A 15,313-nucleotide genomic window follows, 5' to 3' on the forward strand; every position below is an offset into this window, starting at 1 on the left:
AGGGGGGTCGGAGAGGGGAGGGCTTTGCCGTACTCACCCGGGGCGGGGGTTACACTCCGAGGGACGGGAGGCTGTTCCTGCTGCGCTGCAGAAGGAAAGTTGGCCGCGCTGCCGCGCAGGGCTCCTTCTCCTCCTGCCTCTCTCCCTCCGCCTGCCTCTCTCCCTCTCCCTCCCTCCCTCCTCCTTTTCCTCCTCCTCCTGCCGAGCGCACAGTGCCGCCGAGGCGGTGCAGGCGGCGCAGCCCCTTCTCGGCGGGCGCTGTGCATCCCCCGGGCCCGGTGCCCGCCGCCGCCCCCGCCGCGGGGATGCTGCCGGGCGGAGCGCCGGGGCGCTGAGCCGCCCCTCCGGGAGCACCGCGCCGCGGTCACCTTGCAGCGAGGTGAGTGACCCCCAGCCCAGCCCACCCTGTCCCATCCTATCCCATCCCATCCCATCCCCTACGGGCAGCGATGCGCCAAACGCCAGCTCCGCCGCATCCCGGAGCATCCATCCCCGGAGCATCCATCCCCGGAGCATCCATCCCCGGAGCATCCATCCCCCGGAGCGCGGAGCGGAGGCGGGGGCACCGCGGCTCCCGCAGCCTACGGGGCAGCGCAGGGAAACGCGGGGGCTGAGCGGGGCCGCCCGCAGAGTGCTTCCCCGGTGCCCTGCGGAAAGCCCAAATTACCGTGCTCGGTCTTGCCCGGCGGGGTCTGGGGGGAGAAGAGGCTTTTCCAGTGCGCGGCGAGATTGGGAACATTGGAAGGGAAAGTGCGCGCGGGTTCCTCCTTTTCCCTTCCCTCCTCTTCCCCGAGAGGAATCCCATCTAGCGCACTGTGGCAGCTTTTCCTGCCAGCTCCCGTCCTCCCTGGCAGCCCAGGGAAGGGGGAGAGGGGTTGTGCAGGGGTCTGCGGGGGCAGGCAGAGCTCCGGGGATGCCGAGCTCCTGGCGGCCGCATCTGCCCGCTCCCCTCGCTATCCTGCTCCGGAGAGGCGCCGGACTGAATTTCTTTTCCTTCCCATGGTGTAGTTAGAGAGCAGTGAGAGCTAAGTTGGGGAAAGGGATGGTTGAGGCACGGAGGCAGCAGTGGTCTCTGCCACCGGTGGCAGTGGGGTGACATTGGGGGAGTTCCCCGTACCTGCCCTGTTCTTCTGGATGGAGTACCCGGGTACCACTAAAGCATCCCACAGCGGGCTCAGTTCTGTAGGAAGAGGCTGGCAGTGCACTGAGACCTTTCTGGAACTGACATTCCAGGAGTACAATCCTTCCTGGAGTGGGATGGGCAGCGCTCCCCAGCCAGGAGTGTGCTGCAGGGGGAGAGGTGCAAGGGTCTGTGTGGGACTGGCCGTGGTGGTGGGGTATAACCAACCCCCCCCCCAGACAGAACAGGGAGCAGGAGTGGCAGGAGTTGCTCCAGAGAGCAATCTGTTGAACTGTGCCTTTAAAATCACTGGAGGGAAACTGTAGCCTCTGATAGAATAAAAAAAAAAAAAAAAAAAAAAATCATCTAAACTGTGCAGATAGATTAAATATTCAAATTACAGTTAATTAGATATTAATCTGGTGTAAACAGAGCATTATCAACAATTAAAAGATGCTTTGATGGTCTTAAACTCAATATGATGCATTAGCTGGCAGATTGAAGGGGATATTTGGGTATTCTAAAAAGCAGTCAGGACAGAGAGTACACTTTCCTACATTCCTGTATTTAAATGACTTAGTTTTAATTATAGTTAATTAACTGTCATCCTTAAAGTAGCTGCAAGTTGATGGTCTGTATTAATTTCAAATTACCTCGCTCCTAAGACAATGACTGATTTTACTGGACAAGGTGACATTTTATTGACAGTTTTGGTAACTACAGATCATGCCAGGGTGTGTGTAGGATAAACTCATTTGTAGGAATTAAATGAAGTCTCCTCTCATTAGCTGGGCAGGCAGATGTCTCACACCACTGGTGCCACACACTCTGGAATAAATCTCACACACAGAGGAGGGCTCTTCCTTATACAAATGCAGATGTAATGCAGCATTGGTGTACACAGGCACCACCACAACACATTTCACTTGAGGGAAGGATGCTCTCAGGGTTTAAAATGCTTTTTCTTCTGAGAACAGTATTAGAGAAAATGTGCAATGTATTTGGATAAGGCTTTTTTTTTGGTCTTTTTTTTCTCTCTACAGCAAATTTGTATCTGCAGACAGCTGTAAAATGCTTCCAGTAGAGCTATTTAATACTGTCCATGTGGCTGTTAAGATTGCAGATTACATGTGTGGTTATTAAGAGCCCAAATTTTGTTGTCTTCACTTTGGAGACTCGAATTTTCACAGGTTTTGGTTTGTACTGTGAAATTGGAAAAAAAAAAAAAGGAAAATAGCTGCAGAGGTGCGCACAGGAGAAAAATACTCAGCGTGTTCATCGGCTTTGCTTTGACAAACATGAAGAGTGGCTGTGTGTAAGTGTCTGAATACACATCCTCCAGCTATCATGTCAGATGTTTCTGAGTGCCCTTTCTCTGGCAAAAAAAGCTGGAAACTACTTTGAATAATAGGGTCACAGCAAAATGTTCCTCTTTGGATGTAGATGCCTGTGACCCTGAGGTTCACGTGGAACTGCTCTAACCTGTAGCACCTGAGAATCAAAAGATTTTGTGATTTCAATTTTGGCGCTGTAAAATCAGAAGAGTGACAAACTGGTTGTTTTCACTGCACAAGCAAAGACTGCATTTTGAAGCAGTGGTGCAGAGCATGAGTGCTGTGAGTCCATGCATGGCTTTAGCAGTGCCAGTTTTATACCTGGCATCCCTATGGACGTGTATTTGTATCTGTGTCCCTATAAAACCTGCATTTTCAAAGTTCTCTGATTTATCAATAACTCTCCAAATCCGTGATGGATTTCTGTCCTTACACTTTGAGGCTGCACAGCAGCACAAGAAGAATGAACTGACTGTTCACACCCAGCTGGCTAATTCTGGCTGAATTTTTATGGGGTTTGTGTGATTTGATTGACTGCTCAGATACCTTGAAAATCCCCAGGCAAAACAAAGAACTCTAAAATGGTATTTGCTAAAGGACAGGATCATAAAATGGTTTGGGTTGCAAGGGATATTAAGGTTATGTAGTTCCAAACTCCCTGCCATGGACAGGGATACATTCCACTAGCTCAGGTTGCTCAGGGCCCATCTAACCAGAAAACTTCCAGGGATGGGGCATAATTAAACAGTTCAGCTACTAGAGAAAGGACCTAGGAACGGCACCCAGCCTGGTGTCAGGTGCTGCAGGGCAGCTGTGCTCAGTGTGCTGCTTCAGGACATCTCCCACAGCAGCTGTCCCTTACATGCAGTGATTTATCCAGTCCTCTCCCAGTGGGTGATGTCCCCATGTCACCCACCCACCTTCCAGCTCCTGTCCTGGTGCTCTGTGCAACAGAACAATCTCCCCTCTTCCAGCTGCACGTGGCTCACAGGATCATGGAGGCAAGGTTGTGGTGTGGATATGCTGCCAGCCCAAACCTGTGCCTCCCATACACAAGTCCCTGAGGTCCTATATCCCTTCTCCTCTCAGAGAACAAGGAGGACAGGACTTTGTGTTCAGACAATGCCCTGACTCTAATGGGCACCAGCATTACTCATTTCCATTTTTGTTTCTGCAGGGAGGGGTGAGTGTAGGGTTAATAAAGGTCTGTAAAGGTCAAACTATGGCCCACTGATGCTGTTGCTTCATTTTCCCCTGCCTGCCCTCTCTGCCTGCAGCTACCACTCTCACCATGGCTAAATCACTTACTCTGTAAGGCTTTTGTCCCATGGTACAGTCCTGGCTCTGCAATTTTTCTGTCTTATGGAGCACAGCTGATTTTATGGCCCCAGAAGCATCTGTTTACTCTAATCATCCTTGCACAGATGAACTGACTCCAGTAATTTTGCAGTGTTTTTCTAGCAAAGTGACTTACAGCCCTGGGGTGCTTTGCTTGAGGCAGGAGGGACAGAAACTTCCATTTTTCACCAAGTCTGCACCAGCACACTGTCTTCCTGTTGTGTCAGCTCTTTATTTCCCATCTGTGCTTCAGGAATACCTCAAGCCCAGCCTGGAGCACAGCACTGGGGGTTCACATGCAGAGAGAGTGTGGGGCAGTGTCTTACCCTGCTTTGCTCCTTGCCTGCAGGGTGGGAAAGCAAGCAGAGGCAGATGAGCAGGGTGTGTGCAAGAACTGGGCTCTGGGGGCTTGGCTGCCCATCAGGAATGAGGCTGGAGAGAGTTGGCAGGGCCAGTCCTGCATCCACATTGGGTGCTCATGTCTGTGTCACAAGTTAAACAGGGATTTTAGGTCCAAGGGAGGAACAGGATTCAGCCAACAGGCAGACCAAGAGGGCCAGGGGATGCTGTGATGTTGGTATTCGTGGGAGAGACTCCCAAATTCTCTTTTGGAAGCTCTTAAAGTAAGAATTGCTCCTCATGGCTCAATCTCTCCAGTTTGAAATGGGGAGTTGGAACAGGATGCTCCTGCTCTGCAGTACTGGGGAACCTCTTGAAAACACAGCAGGAAAAAGACAGCCAGACTTTCTGACTACTTTCACTCTGCAGAGTAATTGCCAGAAGTGGTGCAGGTGTCAAGGTGTTTTTACACCAGTGCCTTCCACAACAGCCAGGGTTATTTACACCAGAGCAAGATGCTCTTAGTCAGGCCACTTATTTATTACCTGGAAAGTGCAGTGAATGAAAAAAGTTGTGAGTTCAGACTGAACCCCACTAAGAATTATGGCTGAAAAATTTGAGTTTTGAATCAGAATTACTGGAAAAGTCTGAATGTGTCTTTTTTTTTTTTTTTTTTTTTTTTTTTTTAATTGGAGGCAACTTGAAGCATAACGAATTAAAAGCCAGCTTGTTCAATTAAAAATAAATAAATGAAACACTGCATTTCATTTTAGCTCGGGCAAAATACTTCCATCTGCTCAAAAGGAAATACTTTGTTGCAGGAATAACATTATTATATATAAGGTCAACGCAAAGTAATTCCTCCTTTCTTCCCCACTCCATTCTTTAGTTCAGATACTGAATTAAGCAATCAATTATTCAGGCAGATATGCAGATGGTAATTGTTTTAACATATATCTCTGCACAGGCAATCAAGAGACCTGGATTTTATTTCCAGCTCTGTCTTGACATGACCTTGGGCATTTCACCATTCTCCAGGTTCCTGGTTTTCAGGAGGACAGATCACATCTCACAGCAGATTTGCTGCATATTGGTAATACTAAAATAGCATGGAGGTCTTTTTAATTCCACTGTTAGCAATGAAACATTTAGCTATCACTAATGCATGCATTCCTAATTTTCCCAGTGTGAGTAAGTTGCACTGCCTTACAAAACTCCCTGTAGTTTACTTAATAGAGTAAAAGGAATTCCAGCTGCTGAAATACAGCATTCCCTTGAAACAAAATCTACTTTAATAAGCCCAGCTGAACCAAAGAAGGAAAATACAGGTGGGAAGGGGATTTTTGCCCTTCATTTTGTTAAATATTTCACTTTGTAATCAGCACTCCAGATCCATACATTGCCTGTGATTTCTCTCATTCATAAGGTCTGTATTTGTTGCTGCAGTTTCTAAATGTCTGGAATGCCTAGAACTATGCTGAAAGCTTATTGCACTGTGCTGTAGAAACCCCCTTTTACCTGAGAGCTCATTGCCAGGGAATCTGCAACTTATGTGGGGCTTGAATGCTCTTCAAGAGAGATTTCTCCCCTCTCCTTCCTCCTCACTGGCAGAGGAGGGGAAACCAGCTTCAAACACAGGGGCATTTTGTTCAGTCTGAATTTTTGATAATCCTGGGGCTGAATCACGTTCTGCTGGTGGCACAGAGGGTCACTGTTGCCACTTCTTGCCATTCTGGTGATGTAGCATCACGGAGGGATTTGGGAGCAGTACTTTTGGGGAGCATGGGAGACAGGTGGGAATCTGTAAGGATCAGAGGGATTAAAATCATGGGATGATCAAGTTGAAGGAATCTCAGGAGGTCTGTAGCTCTATTTCCTGCTCAGAGAGGTCAGCTCTGGGATCACACCACAATCCTCAGAGCTTCATTCAGTTGGGTCTTCAAAACCTGCAAGGATGGAGACTGAAAATCCTCATTGGGCAGCTTTTTCCCAATGTGCCTGACTGCCTTCATGGGGAAAAGGTCTCTGCTGATATCCAGCAGCCCCGTGCAGGAGCACACGAGTTTTTGATGCTTTTTTCCTGGCTGATGACCTGCCAGATCTGCAGGGAATGGCAGAGGGTACAGCCTCAGGCTTTGACAGCAGATGGGGACTCTGCCTTCAGCCTCACTTGCCTTCATCTTCCAGTTTTCTTGCCAACAAACCAGTCTGCAGGGATGGTGGTGCTTGGTCTGTGAGGATGAATGTCCTTCTGGTCTGCTCTGAGGAGGTGCCTGGAGCTGCTCAGCCACAGCTCAATGTTCCAACTCTATGGCTTGCTCAGAATTCAGGTGTTTGCATTCCCAACTGCTTATTCACACAGGACACTGGGTGCCTGGCAAGGGTCTCCAGAAGGCTGAAGAGCCCTCAAGCTGTGCAAAGTCCCAAGGAGAGAGGAGGAAAACAGCATCCTGCCAGGTGCCAAGAGAGCAAAGGAGTTTTGGGATGGTGGGCAGTAACAGAGCTGGCTTCTGCTCAAACCTGGGGCACAGCATTTAGCTGTTCTCTCCCTGCCCTCCCTACACCTGGCATTTCTCAGTCTCACACCCTGTGCTTAATTAGTTTGTCAGGCACTGTCATCATAGCAGGAGGCTGCAGAACACCCAGCAGAGCGTGGCTCTCAGTGCAGCTCCTCATTGTAGCTGGGCTCTGCTGTAACACCACTGATAGCTTAATAAACCACAGCATTGCAGGCTAGAGATCTTGGCACTGCTCGCAGCTTCTTATTAAAAGAAGAAAGGAGGAGGGGGGAAATCCAAGAAATTGGAAAGAGTGAAGGTTAAAGTAATTAATGGACTCACTTTTTATAGCAGACTGGGGTAAAAATGTCTAACCCCCAAGGTAAACATTAGATTGAAGGTTGATATATTGATTATGTATCTATCTGTTAATAACTTGAACTTGGCTTTTCCTTTTGGTTCCAGTCTCAAGTATGAAAATGCAGAATTATTTCTGGTTGGCCTCAGTGCCATTGAATGATTTGTGGGACAATTAAAACCATGCAAAAACAGAAGAAACCTGAATCCAACCAATTAAAATTAACTCTGCATCTTGGAGCAGACTGAAAAGCTTTCTTATTTCAAGAGCTCTGATGAATTTCATTTTCCTGTCAACATAATTCTGAAACCTCACTGTGGTCATAGGTGATGAGAGCTTTTTTCTGCTTTGAATGTTGGCTTCCTGCAGAGAAGGCACCCTACAGTTTCCTCAGGTGGTCTGTCAGGGGTTACCTGCTCTGGCACTGCCATCCAGGGATTCTGGGCTACAGGGGCCTGGAAACTGGGGCAATCTTAATTTTGGGACAGGCATGTGAGCTTGGCCCAGGCCATGTCCAGGAAAGCCCCTGGTGAAAGTGGAGTGGCTAGATCCATGTCCAGGGGTCCCTGCAGGCAGGACAAAGGCTCTGAGCCACTGCAGAGGCACAGGTGCATTTTCCCCTAAGCATCACTCTAAGTGACCATGTGCCACTCTCTGTCACACCCCCATCTCAACCTGGGGGATCCCATTTCAGGAGAAATACTAATATAATTATTTATTTCTCTTTTTTCCCCTCCTCTTAATGGATTATCCTGAAAAGGCCTGAGTCTCATCCGCCTCTTCCCATTAGGCAATACTCTTGCAGGGCCAAGAATGTTGGGTCAGGCTCTGGTAGGGCAGGCAGCCAGCTGCAGATTAAAAAGCACCTGGGGTTAAAGCATTTTCCCTGATTGCATGCTGCCATCCCCATCTCCCTGCAGACCTTCCCTGAGGCACACTGCCTGCCCTGCTATGTGGGACTCCTGTCCTGAGCAATGGACTATCCCTGTTATCAGAGGAGCTCTGTGAGGGAAGGATGCTCCCTGTCTTATCCTCACCTCCTTTTGGATGTTTTTACCACTTTTTGCCCATTACCAAGGGAAAAGTGTCACTCAGAATATGCAATATTTGTTTACAAGACTGGTTGAAATGCACAGAAGGTAAGGACCTGCCACATAGATGTTTAGATCCATGGTAGGGCTGAGAAACAAAGCAGCTCCAAGGCATGCAATAAAACTGCCCTGAAATGGCATTTTCCTGAGTGCTGCTCAAGCCAGACTTTGCTGAAATGAGGTGACCACAGGCAGGTGCTAGGCCTGACCCAAGTTTTCCAGCCACTGATGCAGTGACAAAGTGTTGACCTCTTCATACATCTCTCTAGGAGATGATTTGTCTGATTTGTGAGTCTTCCTCCAATTTCTGCTACATCTGTGGCATATTCCTCCTGACCACTTCACTTAGCTTGTCAGGTGGCAGGGATAAGAGTGTTTGCAAGACGGTTTGCAGTTTTTGGGTGAAATCCTTTCAGCTTCAGTAGAATTGATGCCTGATGTTACGCATTAGGGGGCCTCTTACATTTTCCAAGCCAGCTTGGGAGAAACTGAGCAAAGTCTGAGAATTTATTCTTTAATTGATGAGTGTTTCTCATATTCTGTCCATGGGGATGTACTTTCATACATTTTCTTTGGGAGGAGGAAGTGGAATGTTTGTGGTCAGGCAGCTGGAGGCCCAGCAGGATGATCCTGCTACCTGCACTGCCCATGGAACTTCCATGGGATCCCACCATGGTGGATTTTCTCTTCTGTAGCTTTCCTGCTGGTTCACTTATGAGAAGCACTGAAATACTTGACAACACAATAAAAATGGGGCTTCTGCACGTTAAACCAAGTGCCGTGAATGTGAACATGTCAGCACTCTGGGTCAAGCTCTTGTGCATGTTAAACAAGTTTCTTGCTTAATTGGTGGTGTTAGAACAGCTCTTAGCAGTGGTTTGAATACCTCTTGCATCCAAAAGAGAGACTGAAGGTGTTTGGAGTCTGGAGTTAAGAGGAAATAATACTGGGATTTTGCTAGACATTGCTCTGTTAGAGGTTGTCTGACATTAAAGGGAAATAGAAAGCATTGAGTAAAAAAATTAGGTATGTTTATGTGTTTGTGTACTTCATTCTTGGTTTCCTCCAGACAGCACAATGGGGACAGGTAATCCTGCATTAATAGCTTGGTCTTAGAGGATCTAATATGAAGAACTTTGAAGCCAGTAGTATGTCTTTAATTTTTATGCTCATGCCCAGAAACAAACTCCTGAATTTACAGTTCCTGTGGCCAATACATTAGTATTTCAAAAGGCATTTGCCTTTGACTACACCTGAGAAAAATGAGCAGCCTGGTGAGAAAGTGTTTGGGCTGGAAAAAAATGGGTTTTCAAAGGATAGTAAAGCTCTTGCCAAGGGCAAAGGGTGGCTGCAGATACTGGCAGGTGAACACAGCACCTGCCCATCTTTTGCAGTTGCATGTTTCTGAGAACTGAAAATGATTCTTTTGGGAGATATTTTTTGTTGTTGTTTTGATCTTTTTTGGTCTTTTCCCCCATCTCTTATACAAAGTGTTTAGAGGAAATGGATGTTGTTTCCAGGATGACAGCTGTGTACCTGTGGGAGGCTGGAGCAGGTGCCACAACCATTCATTGATGGGGTCCATCACCACCAAGACATTTCACCTCATCTGCTTCCTTGCATCCCATGGATATGTGGGGGGGGTGTTCTTTGTCTCCTTGAGTGGAGCTATATTTGGAGAACTAAATCAGGGTGTGCACATATATGGGGCTCTGTTTTCTCTTGAGACTGTATGGAAGACAAGCTGACTTGAGTTCTTCAATTCATTGCCTTTGACCTCATTGTTGTCATCTTGTTGCAGGGGTTCCATACTGTTGTCTCCTATCACAAAAGTTTAATTTCTTCTTGTTTCTCGTGGTCAGCTCCTCAGAGTACTGACTCTTTCTTCTTCACAAAGCAGCCAACTGACACCAGTTCCCTTCTCAACCAGCCACCCCACTTTTTTTATAGCACTTTTTTTCTCATTGGTTATTACACTGTGGCCTGTTAAAGTCAGGCCTGCTCCTAATCTTTGATAATTGGCCCAGCTGCAACTCCCTTAGGGGTAAGATTACTTTCTACACTATCTTTATTTTCTTATATTCTATCCCCCTACACCTCACCTTTGTTTTTGTTCCCTTTCTTCATCAGGAAAATGGGAGCCACTCACCCGGCGTGAGCTCTAGGGCACGGCAAAAGAAAGGCCTCGGGTGACACCTCCCAGTATGGATGGCTTGGTTGAGCAGAACAGCGTGCTGATGCACAGTAAGATCACTGAGGCTGGGAAAAGGAATGGTTTAATCAACACAAGGAACTTGGTGGCCGAGAGCCGGGATGGCCTGGTCTCCGTGTACCCCACCCCTCAGTACCAGAGCCACCGGGCGGGCGGCCTGTCCTCTCCGAGGCGCCCCGAGAACGGCAGGAGCGACCCCGTGCAGCAGCTGCTGGACCCCAGCATGCTGCAGCAGACAGTGGAGTCCCACTACAGGCCCAACATCATCCTCTACTCCGAGAACGTGCTGCGCTCGTGGGGCGAGGGCCTGGGCTCAGAGTGCTGCGAGACCACCTTCATCGAGGAGCGCTCGCCCGCCAAGGACAGCCTGGAGTACCCGGACAGCAAATTCATCGACCTCTCTGCCGACGACATCAAGATCCACACCCTCTCCTATGAGGTGGAGGAAGAGGAGGATTTCCAGGAATTAGAGGTCAGATGTCTCTTGGGATATGTGGGGAAGGCAGGGAGGAGGAGGGTGTGTTTGAAATTAAAGTGTACAACCCCCTAGAGCCGGACAGCAGGGGATCAGCTGCTTTTTGGGTCAGCTGTATCACTTTTTCCTCCAACTAGGACAATGAATTTGCTCATCTTTATTTGTTGGGTAAGGTCTCAGATGTGTGGATACAGATGGCAAAATTCCCACTGGCCCTAATGGAGATCAGCATTTCCCTGTTGCCTCTGAAGGGGCTGGTCAGAAACAGAGGAAGACCCATGTGCTTAAATGCTGTGTATTGTTGGGGCTGGGAGCATCTGTCTATCTGCATGGAGCCCATCTTACTCAGCAGGCCAACATCATCTCTTGCCTTCACCTGACTTGAGCAGAATGTTTTAAATTATTGGCTCAGGCACAACACATTTCTGTCTCGGAATGAATGCAGGAACGGAAGTCTTTGGGTTTCAAGCTGCAGTGGATTCATATCTCTGAAATAAATGATATTTTTCTGATGGAGCTAAAACACTTTTTAGACCCAAATACAATGTTTTCTTCAGTAGTCCCATGCCTCATTGATTGCTCACTGTACAGTAACAGGGAAGGCTATGGAAACAACCATGTTCTTTCTTAAATTATGCAATTCTTTTTTTTTTTTTTTTATATATTAGCCAGAGGCCCAAGTGTGACAGGGATTTGTGTTTGCCAGTTTTTGTGGGAATGGAGGGCGAACATAATGCTGGTGATCTGAAAACTTCCTCCACCACTGGTCAGAGACTCCTAGACTAGCAAAGACCCTCTGGCTGTCTAGAGCAAAGCTATGCCTTCAAACATGAATGTCACAGCTGATATCGGGACACTGGTCGTGTTTCTCTGTTGCTGTGATTTTAGGTTAGGACCAAGATCTAACAAGCCCTAACATTTCTATTTTTGCCTCTCGTAATACCAGTATCTCACCCTGTGATCAGCACAGGGGAAATCCAGCAAGAGCCTGACTTCCCTTTTATTCTCTTTTCTCTCTGTATTGATAAGGTGGGAAGAGGGAAGTGTTTTTCGCAGTGCGTGCCATTAATGCAGTATTCAATGCCTCCACAGGGAGACAGAAAGCTTCTCTCTGAAGCATGTGAGAATATTAGCTCAAATCACAACCTTCCACAGAATTTCAGAATTGACTGTGGGAAGTATAATTTCCTTAATCAAAACAAAATTCCTGGTTGCTGTCTTTTTGCCCCAGTTTCTCTCATGAAGTAGTGACACAAGTGACTGCAGCACACATGGTGTTATTGACACATCTGGCCTGATATTCAGGGAGCAAAAAAAAATCTCACTCTCATCAATTCAAGTCAAGAAGACATTCTTGAGTCAACTTTTGGAGAATGAGATAAAAAAAGGCTGGGAAAATGAGCAGCATAAGGAAAAAACCTCTTCAAAGTGGTACTGGAGGAACTTGATCAGCTTTTCACAGAGAGCTTTGTGTCTTAGAAACCAGCTGTAGAACTTCATCCTCCCCTGATCTTCAGGGGAGAAATGAGACAGTAAATTTTGGTAACATGCTCTGACAGCGTGTGCATCCTTTTCCCTGGCTCCTTCTTCTTTCTGACCTGTTTCTCTGGAAACAGACCTCCTGAGATGAAATGTGGCAGTTCTTGAATGAGAATAGAGCATCTGGAATCACAGATTCCCTGTCTCATTTGACCCTTTGGGGTGACACTCTGCTAACAAACACAGGTGTGTGCACAACCATCTTGACCTTTGTGTCAAGGTGCTGACAAAGTGCTCAGAATAAGACATTCACAAAGTACACACCACCCCATGGGTTGTTGTCTCCATCAAAAATTCTCCTTCACTAGAAATAGGAGAGGAGAAATCCAGGCATGGTGTGGATAAGGACCTGGTTAGCTGGAAACACTTGCTTTTCTAGAAGCCTCTGCTTTGATGCCAGGGTCTGTCTCCATTGCTGCACTGAGATTTTCACACTCTTACATGAACTTTTCCCTGATCCCAAAGGACCAACCTGCTGAGCAGCTATTTGCAGCAGAAGTAGCTCAGCATGGCAAGTAGCTTCCATTCTAGGAAGGTCCAAATTCTGCAGATGCAGCTGATCATGCAGGAGAGGAGAGAGGAATTTGACAGCACCAGACCAGAAAAAAACATGTCTGTTGTGTTGTGGTCTTCTGGTTCACAGGGGCTGTGTCTGTGTGGCCAGGTGCATGAGATCCTCCTGGACTTGGCCAAAGCACAGCTTCATTAGAGACCTAAATTCATGTGTGGAGACTCTGGGAATGGAAGAGCACTACTTAAGGACAAACAGTCACTGAGTAAGGTGATGAACCATGCCAGATGGTTAGCTACACAAAACCAGCACCCGAATCACACAGCACAAGTGTGTCAGTATAGAAAGAACTTTTTTCCTGCCAGTCACTTACAAGAAGCAAACGCTTTTTTAGGGTACTAATAGATGGGATGGGAGAGAGTGAGCAGCAGGACTGGGAGCAGAAGTTAGGAGGAAGAGAGTGACACAACAGAGATGCAAATTTTTCTTCCCCCTTGTGAGAGTCCTAAAGGGTTTGAGTCTGCACTGAGAGTGGCACAGGATATTGTTGTGTATCTTGTCATGTTGATTGTCAAGCCACAGCTCCTCAAGGCATGGAAGCTGAAGAGCGTCACAGCAGACCAAGGCTCATGTCTGCTTTGGCACTTCTTTCTGGGAGAAAACTCTATAAACTAGCCCCTTTTTGGAAACATTGGCAAAGAGGGCAGCTTTGTGCAGAAGAGCTCTTTTCTCTTGAAAACTGAGGGCTACCTCCTGTTCTCCACCTGTCAGGGGAGTCCCAGCTTGAACACCTCTGTAAAATGCCTTCTGGAAGACACACCAGCCATGGGCTTGTGAGTCATTGTTGTTTCTCCATGTCTCCCTGGCACTGCCTGTTTTATACCAGAGTTCCTGCCTAGGGTTTTTGAGGATGGATATTTAATTTTATAGAAATGCCAAAAAATCAATCTCCTGCATTTGTAGTGTCCCTCCCCCACCTCAATGCAAGATTCTCAGGAGGGATACATGCAGAAAATAATTTTATTGCAGGTCAGACTGCTTCTAACATGATTGCCTATTTGAAAAGAGTTGGGCTCTTGATAACCAGAAAGGTTGCTCTTCTCTGGCAGAAAACTTTGCAGTAGAGAAAGGTTCTGGACAAAAAGCACAGCCATTTTGGTAAATTTGGTTTTGGTTTGAAGAATTGACCAAGCCAAGATGCAGGGTTTGCTTCTCTGTTAGCTGTCAGCCATCCTCAGGATGGGTCTATCCAGCTCAGCATGTCTTGGACAAGTTGCTGGGAAGGAGACACCTTCTTGCCTTCCCAAGCCCAGGGACTCTGAAGAACATGAGACATGAGGCAGAGGAGCAGGAGACATCCTGATCATGCGTTGTAACTTGCAGTAACATTTCACAACTTATTAGTAGGGATTTTTTACTAGCAGTGCTTCTCAGGTCCCAATGGAGTGTTGTTCAGTCTGCCTAAGAAAATTGTAATTGTCTGAAGGGAAAAACATCTCAGAAACAGCTCTCATTAGCATATAGAGCCCTGCTCTGCTCCAGCAATTTCCAGGCATGAAAACAGAAGGCTGCACATTCTGTCAGGGATTTAAACTTCTCTTTTCCATGCCCATCCCTGAAATCAAATGATTCCCTATTTAGGTATCTCTGTAAAATTTATAAATATCTTATGAGTTCTTTACGCCGCAACTAATAGACAGACAACTTGTCAAATGTGGCGGCTGTGAAATATGAAATGAGTTACAAGATGAAATACCCTCCTGTTAGAGTTCATGTGCCATCTTTTATCCAAAAATAGCATTTGTCATATTATACTCCTGCTAGTTTCCCTCCTAGCCACTAGGTAGATTGCTTATTTAGAGAAACCCAAGCTATTCATGGCAGCAAATTAAATTATTCATCTACATCGCATCAAAGAATACCTTGGAGCTGTCTCTTAAAAACCTCTTACTTTTTCCCAGCAATGTCTGAAACAATCTCTAAAAGCAAATTAAATAGAATGTTCTGGGATTGAAAGAAGAAAAGAAATGCAGTGCTTTCAAGGTATACATTTCTTCTTTTTTTTTCCCACTAGAAGTTGCTGGATTCTGTGGTGAAAACTCATCCTGAGCATGAAATTGTAGAGATAGAATTTGGATCCTGTTCCATCCAACCACTCTTCTTACCATTCCCAAGCATTTTCTGAGACATTTTTTTGCAACATGAAGAGAAGATCCTGAGGAAATTGATGCCCATCAAGCCCCATGAAATCACACATGCTTTCTGTCAATGCTTCCAGCCTGTGTTCCTGCACTGGGCTGTGTCCTCAGCCTCCCCTGGCTGTAGGCATCCAGAAGGCATGTATGAGCACTCCTTGGGGGCTGTGCATGGCAGAGTTCCCTTTTCAGAGAGCTCTGCAACCCAAAGACAGGCCCTTGCAGCCTGGTTTTACTGATGAGTTCACTGGCTGTCACAGCTCTCCTCTGAACTGGGTGTACAACATTTTTCCTGTTCTGCAC

General features: G+C 46.9%; 1 protein-coding gene across 1 annotated transcript in view; it reads left to right on the plus strand.

Annotated features, from left to right (window-relative positions):
* The first annotated feature begins 289 nt into the window (after positions 1 to 289).
* The window catches only part of SYNDIG1 (synapse differentiation inducing 1), a 53,175-nt gene continuing 38,151 nt past the window's right edge, over positions 290 to 15,313 (plus strand). Inside the window, exons 1-2 of the mRNA XM_063152524.1 lie at positions 290 to 379; positions 10,209 to 10,762. Coding sequence (XP_063008594.1) covers positions 10,283 to 10,762 — 480 coding nt within the window. The 5' untranslated portion in view covers positions 290 to 379; positions 10,209 to 10,282. The remainder of the gene's footprint in view (positions 380 to 10,208; positions 10,763 to 15,313) is intronic.

This window comes from Melospiza melodia, chromosome 3 (assembly GCF_035770615.1).
Source record: "Melospiza melodia melodia isolate bMelMel2 chromosome 3, bMelMel2.pri, whole genome shotgun sequence".
Lineage (NCBI taxonomy): Eukaryota > Metazoa > Chordata > Aves > Passeriformes > Passerellidae > Melospiza > Melospiza melodia.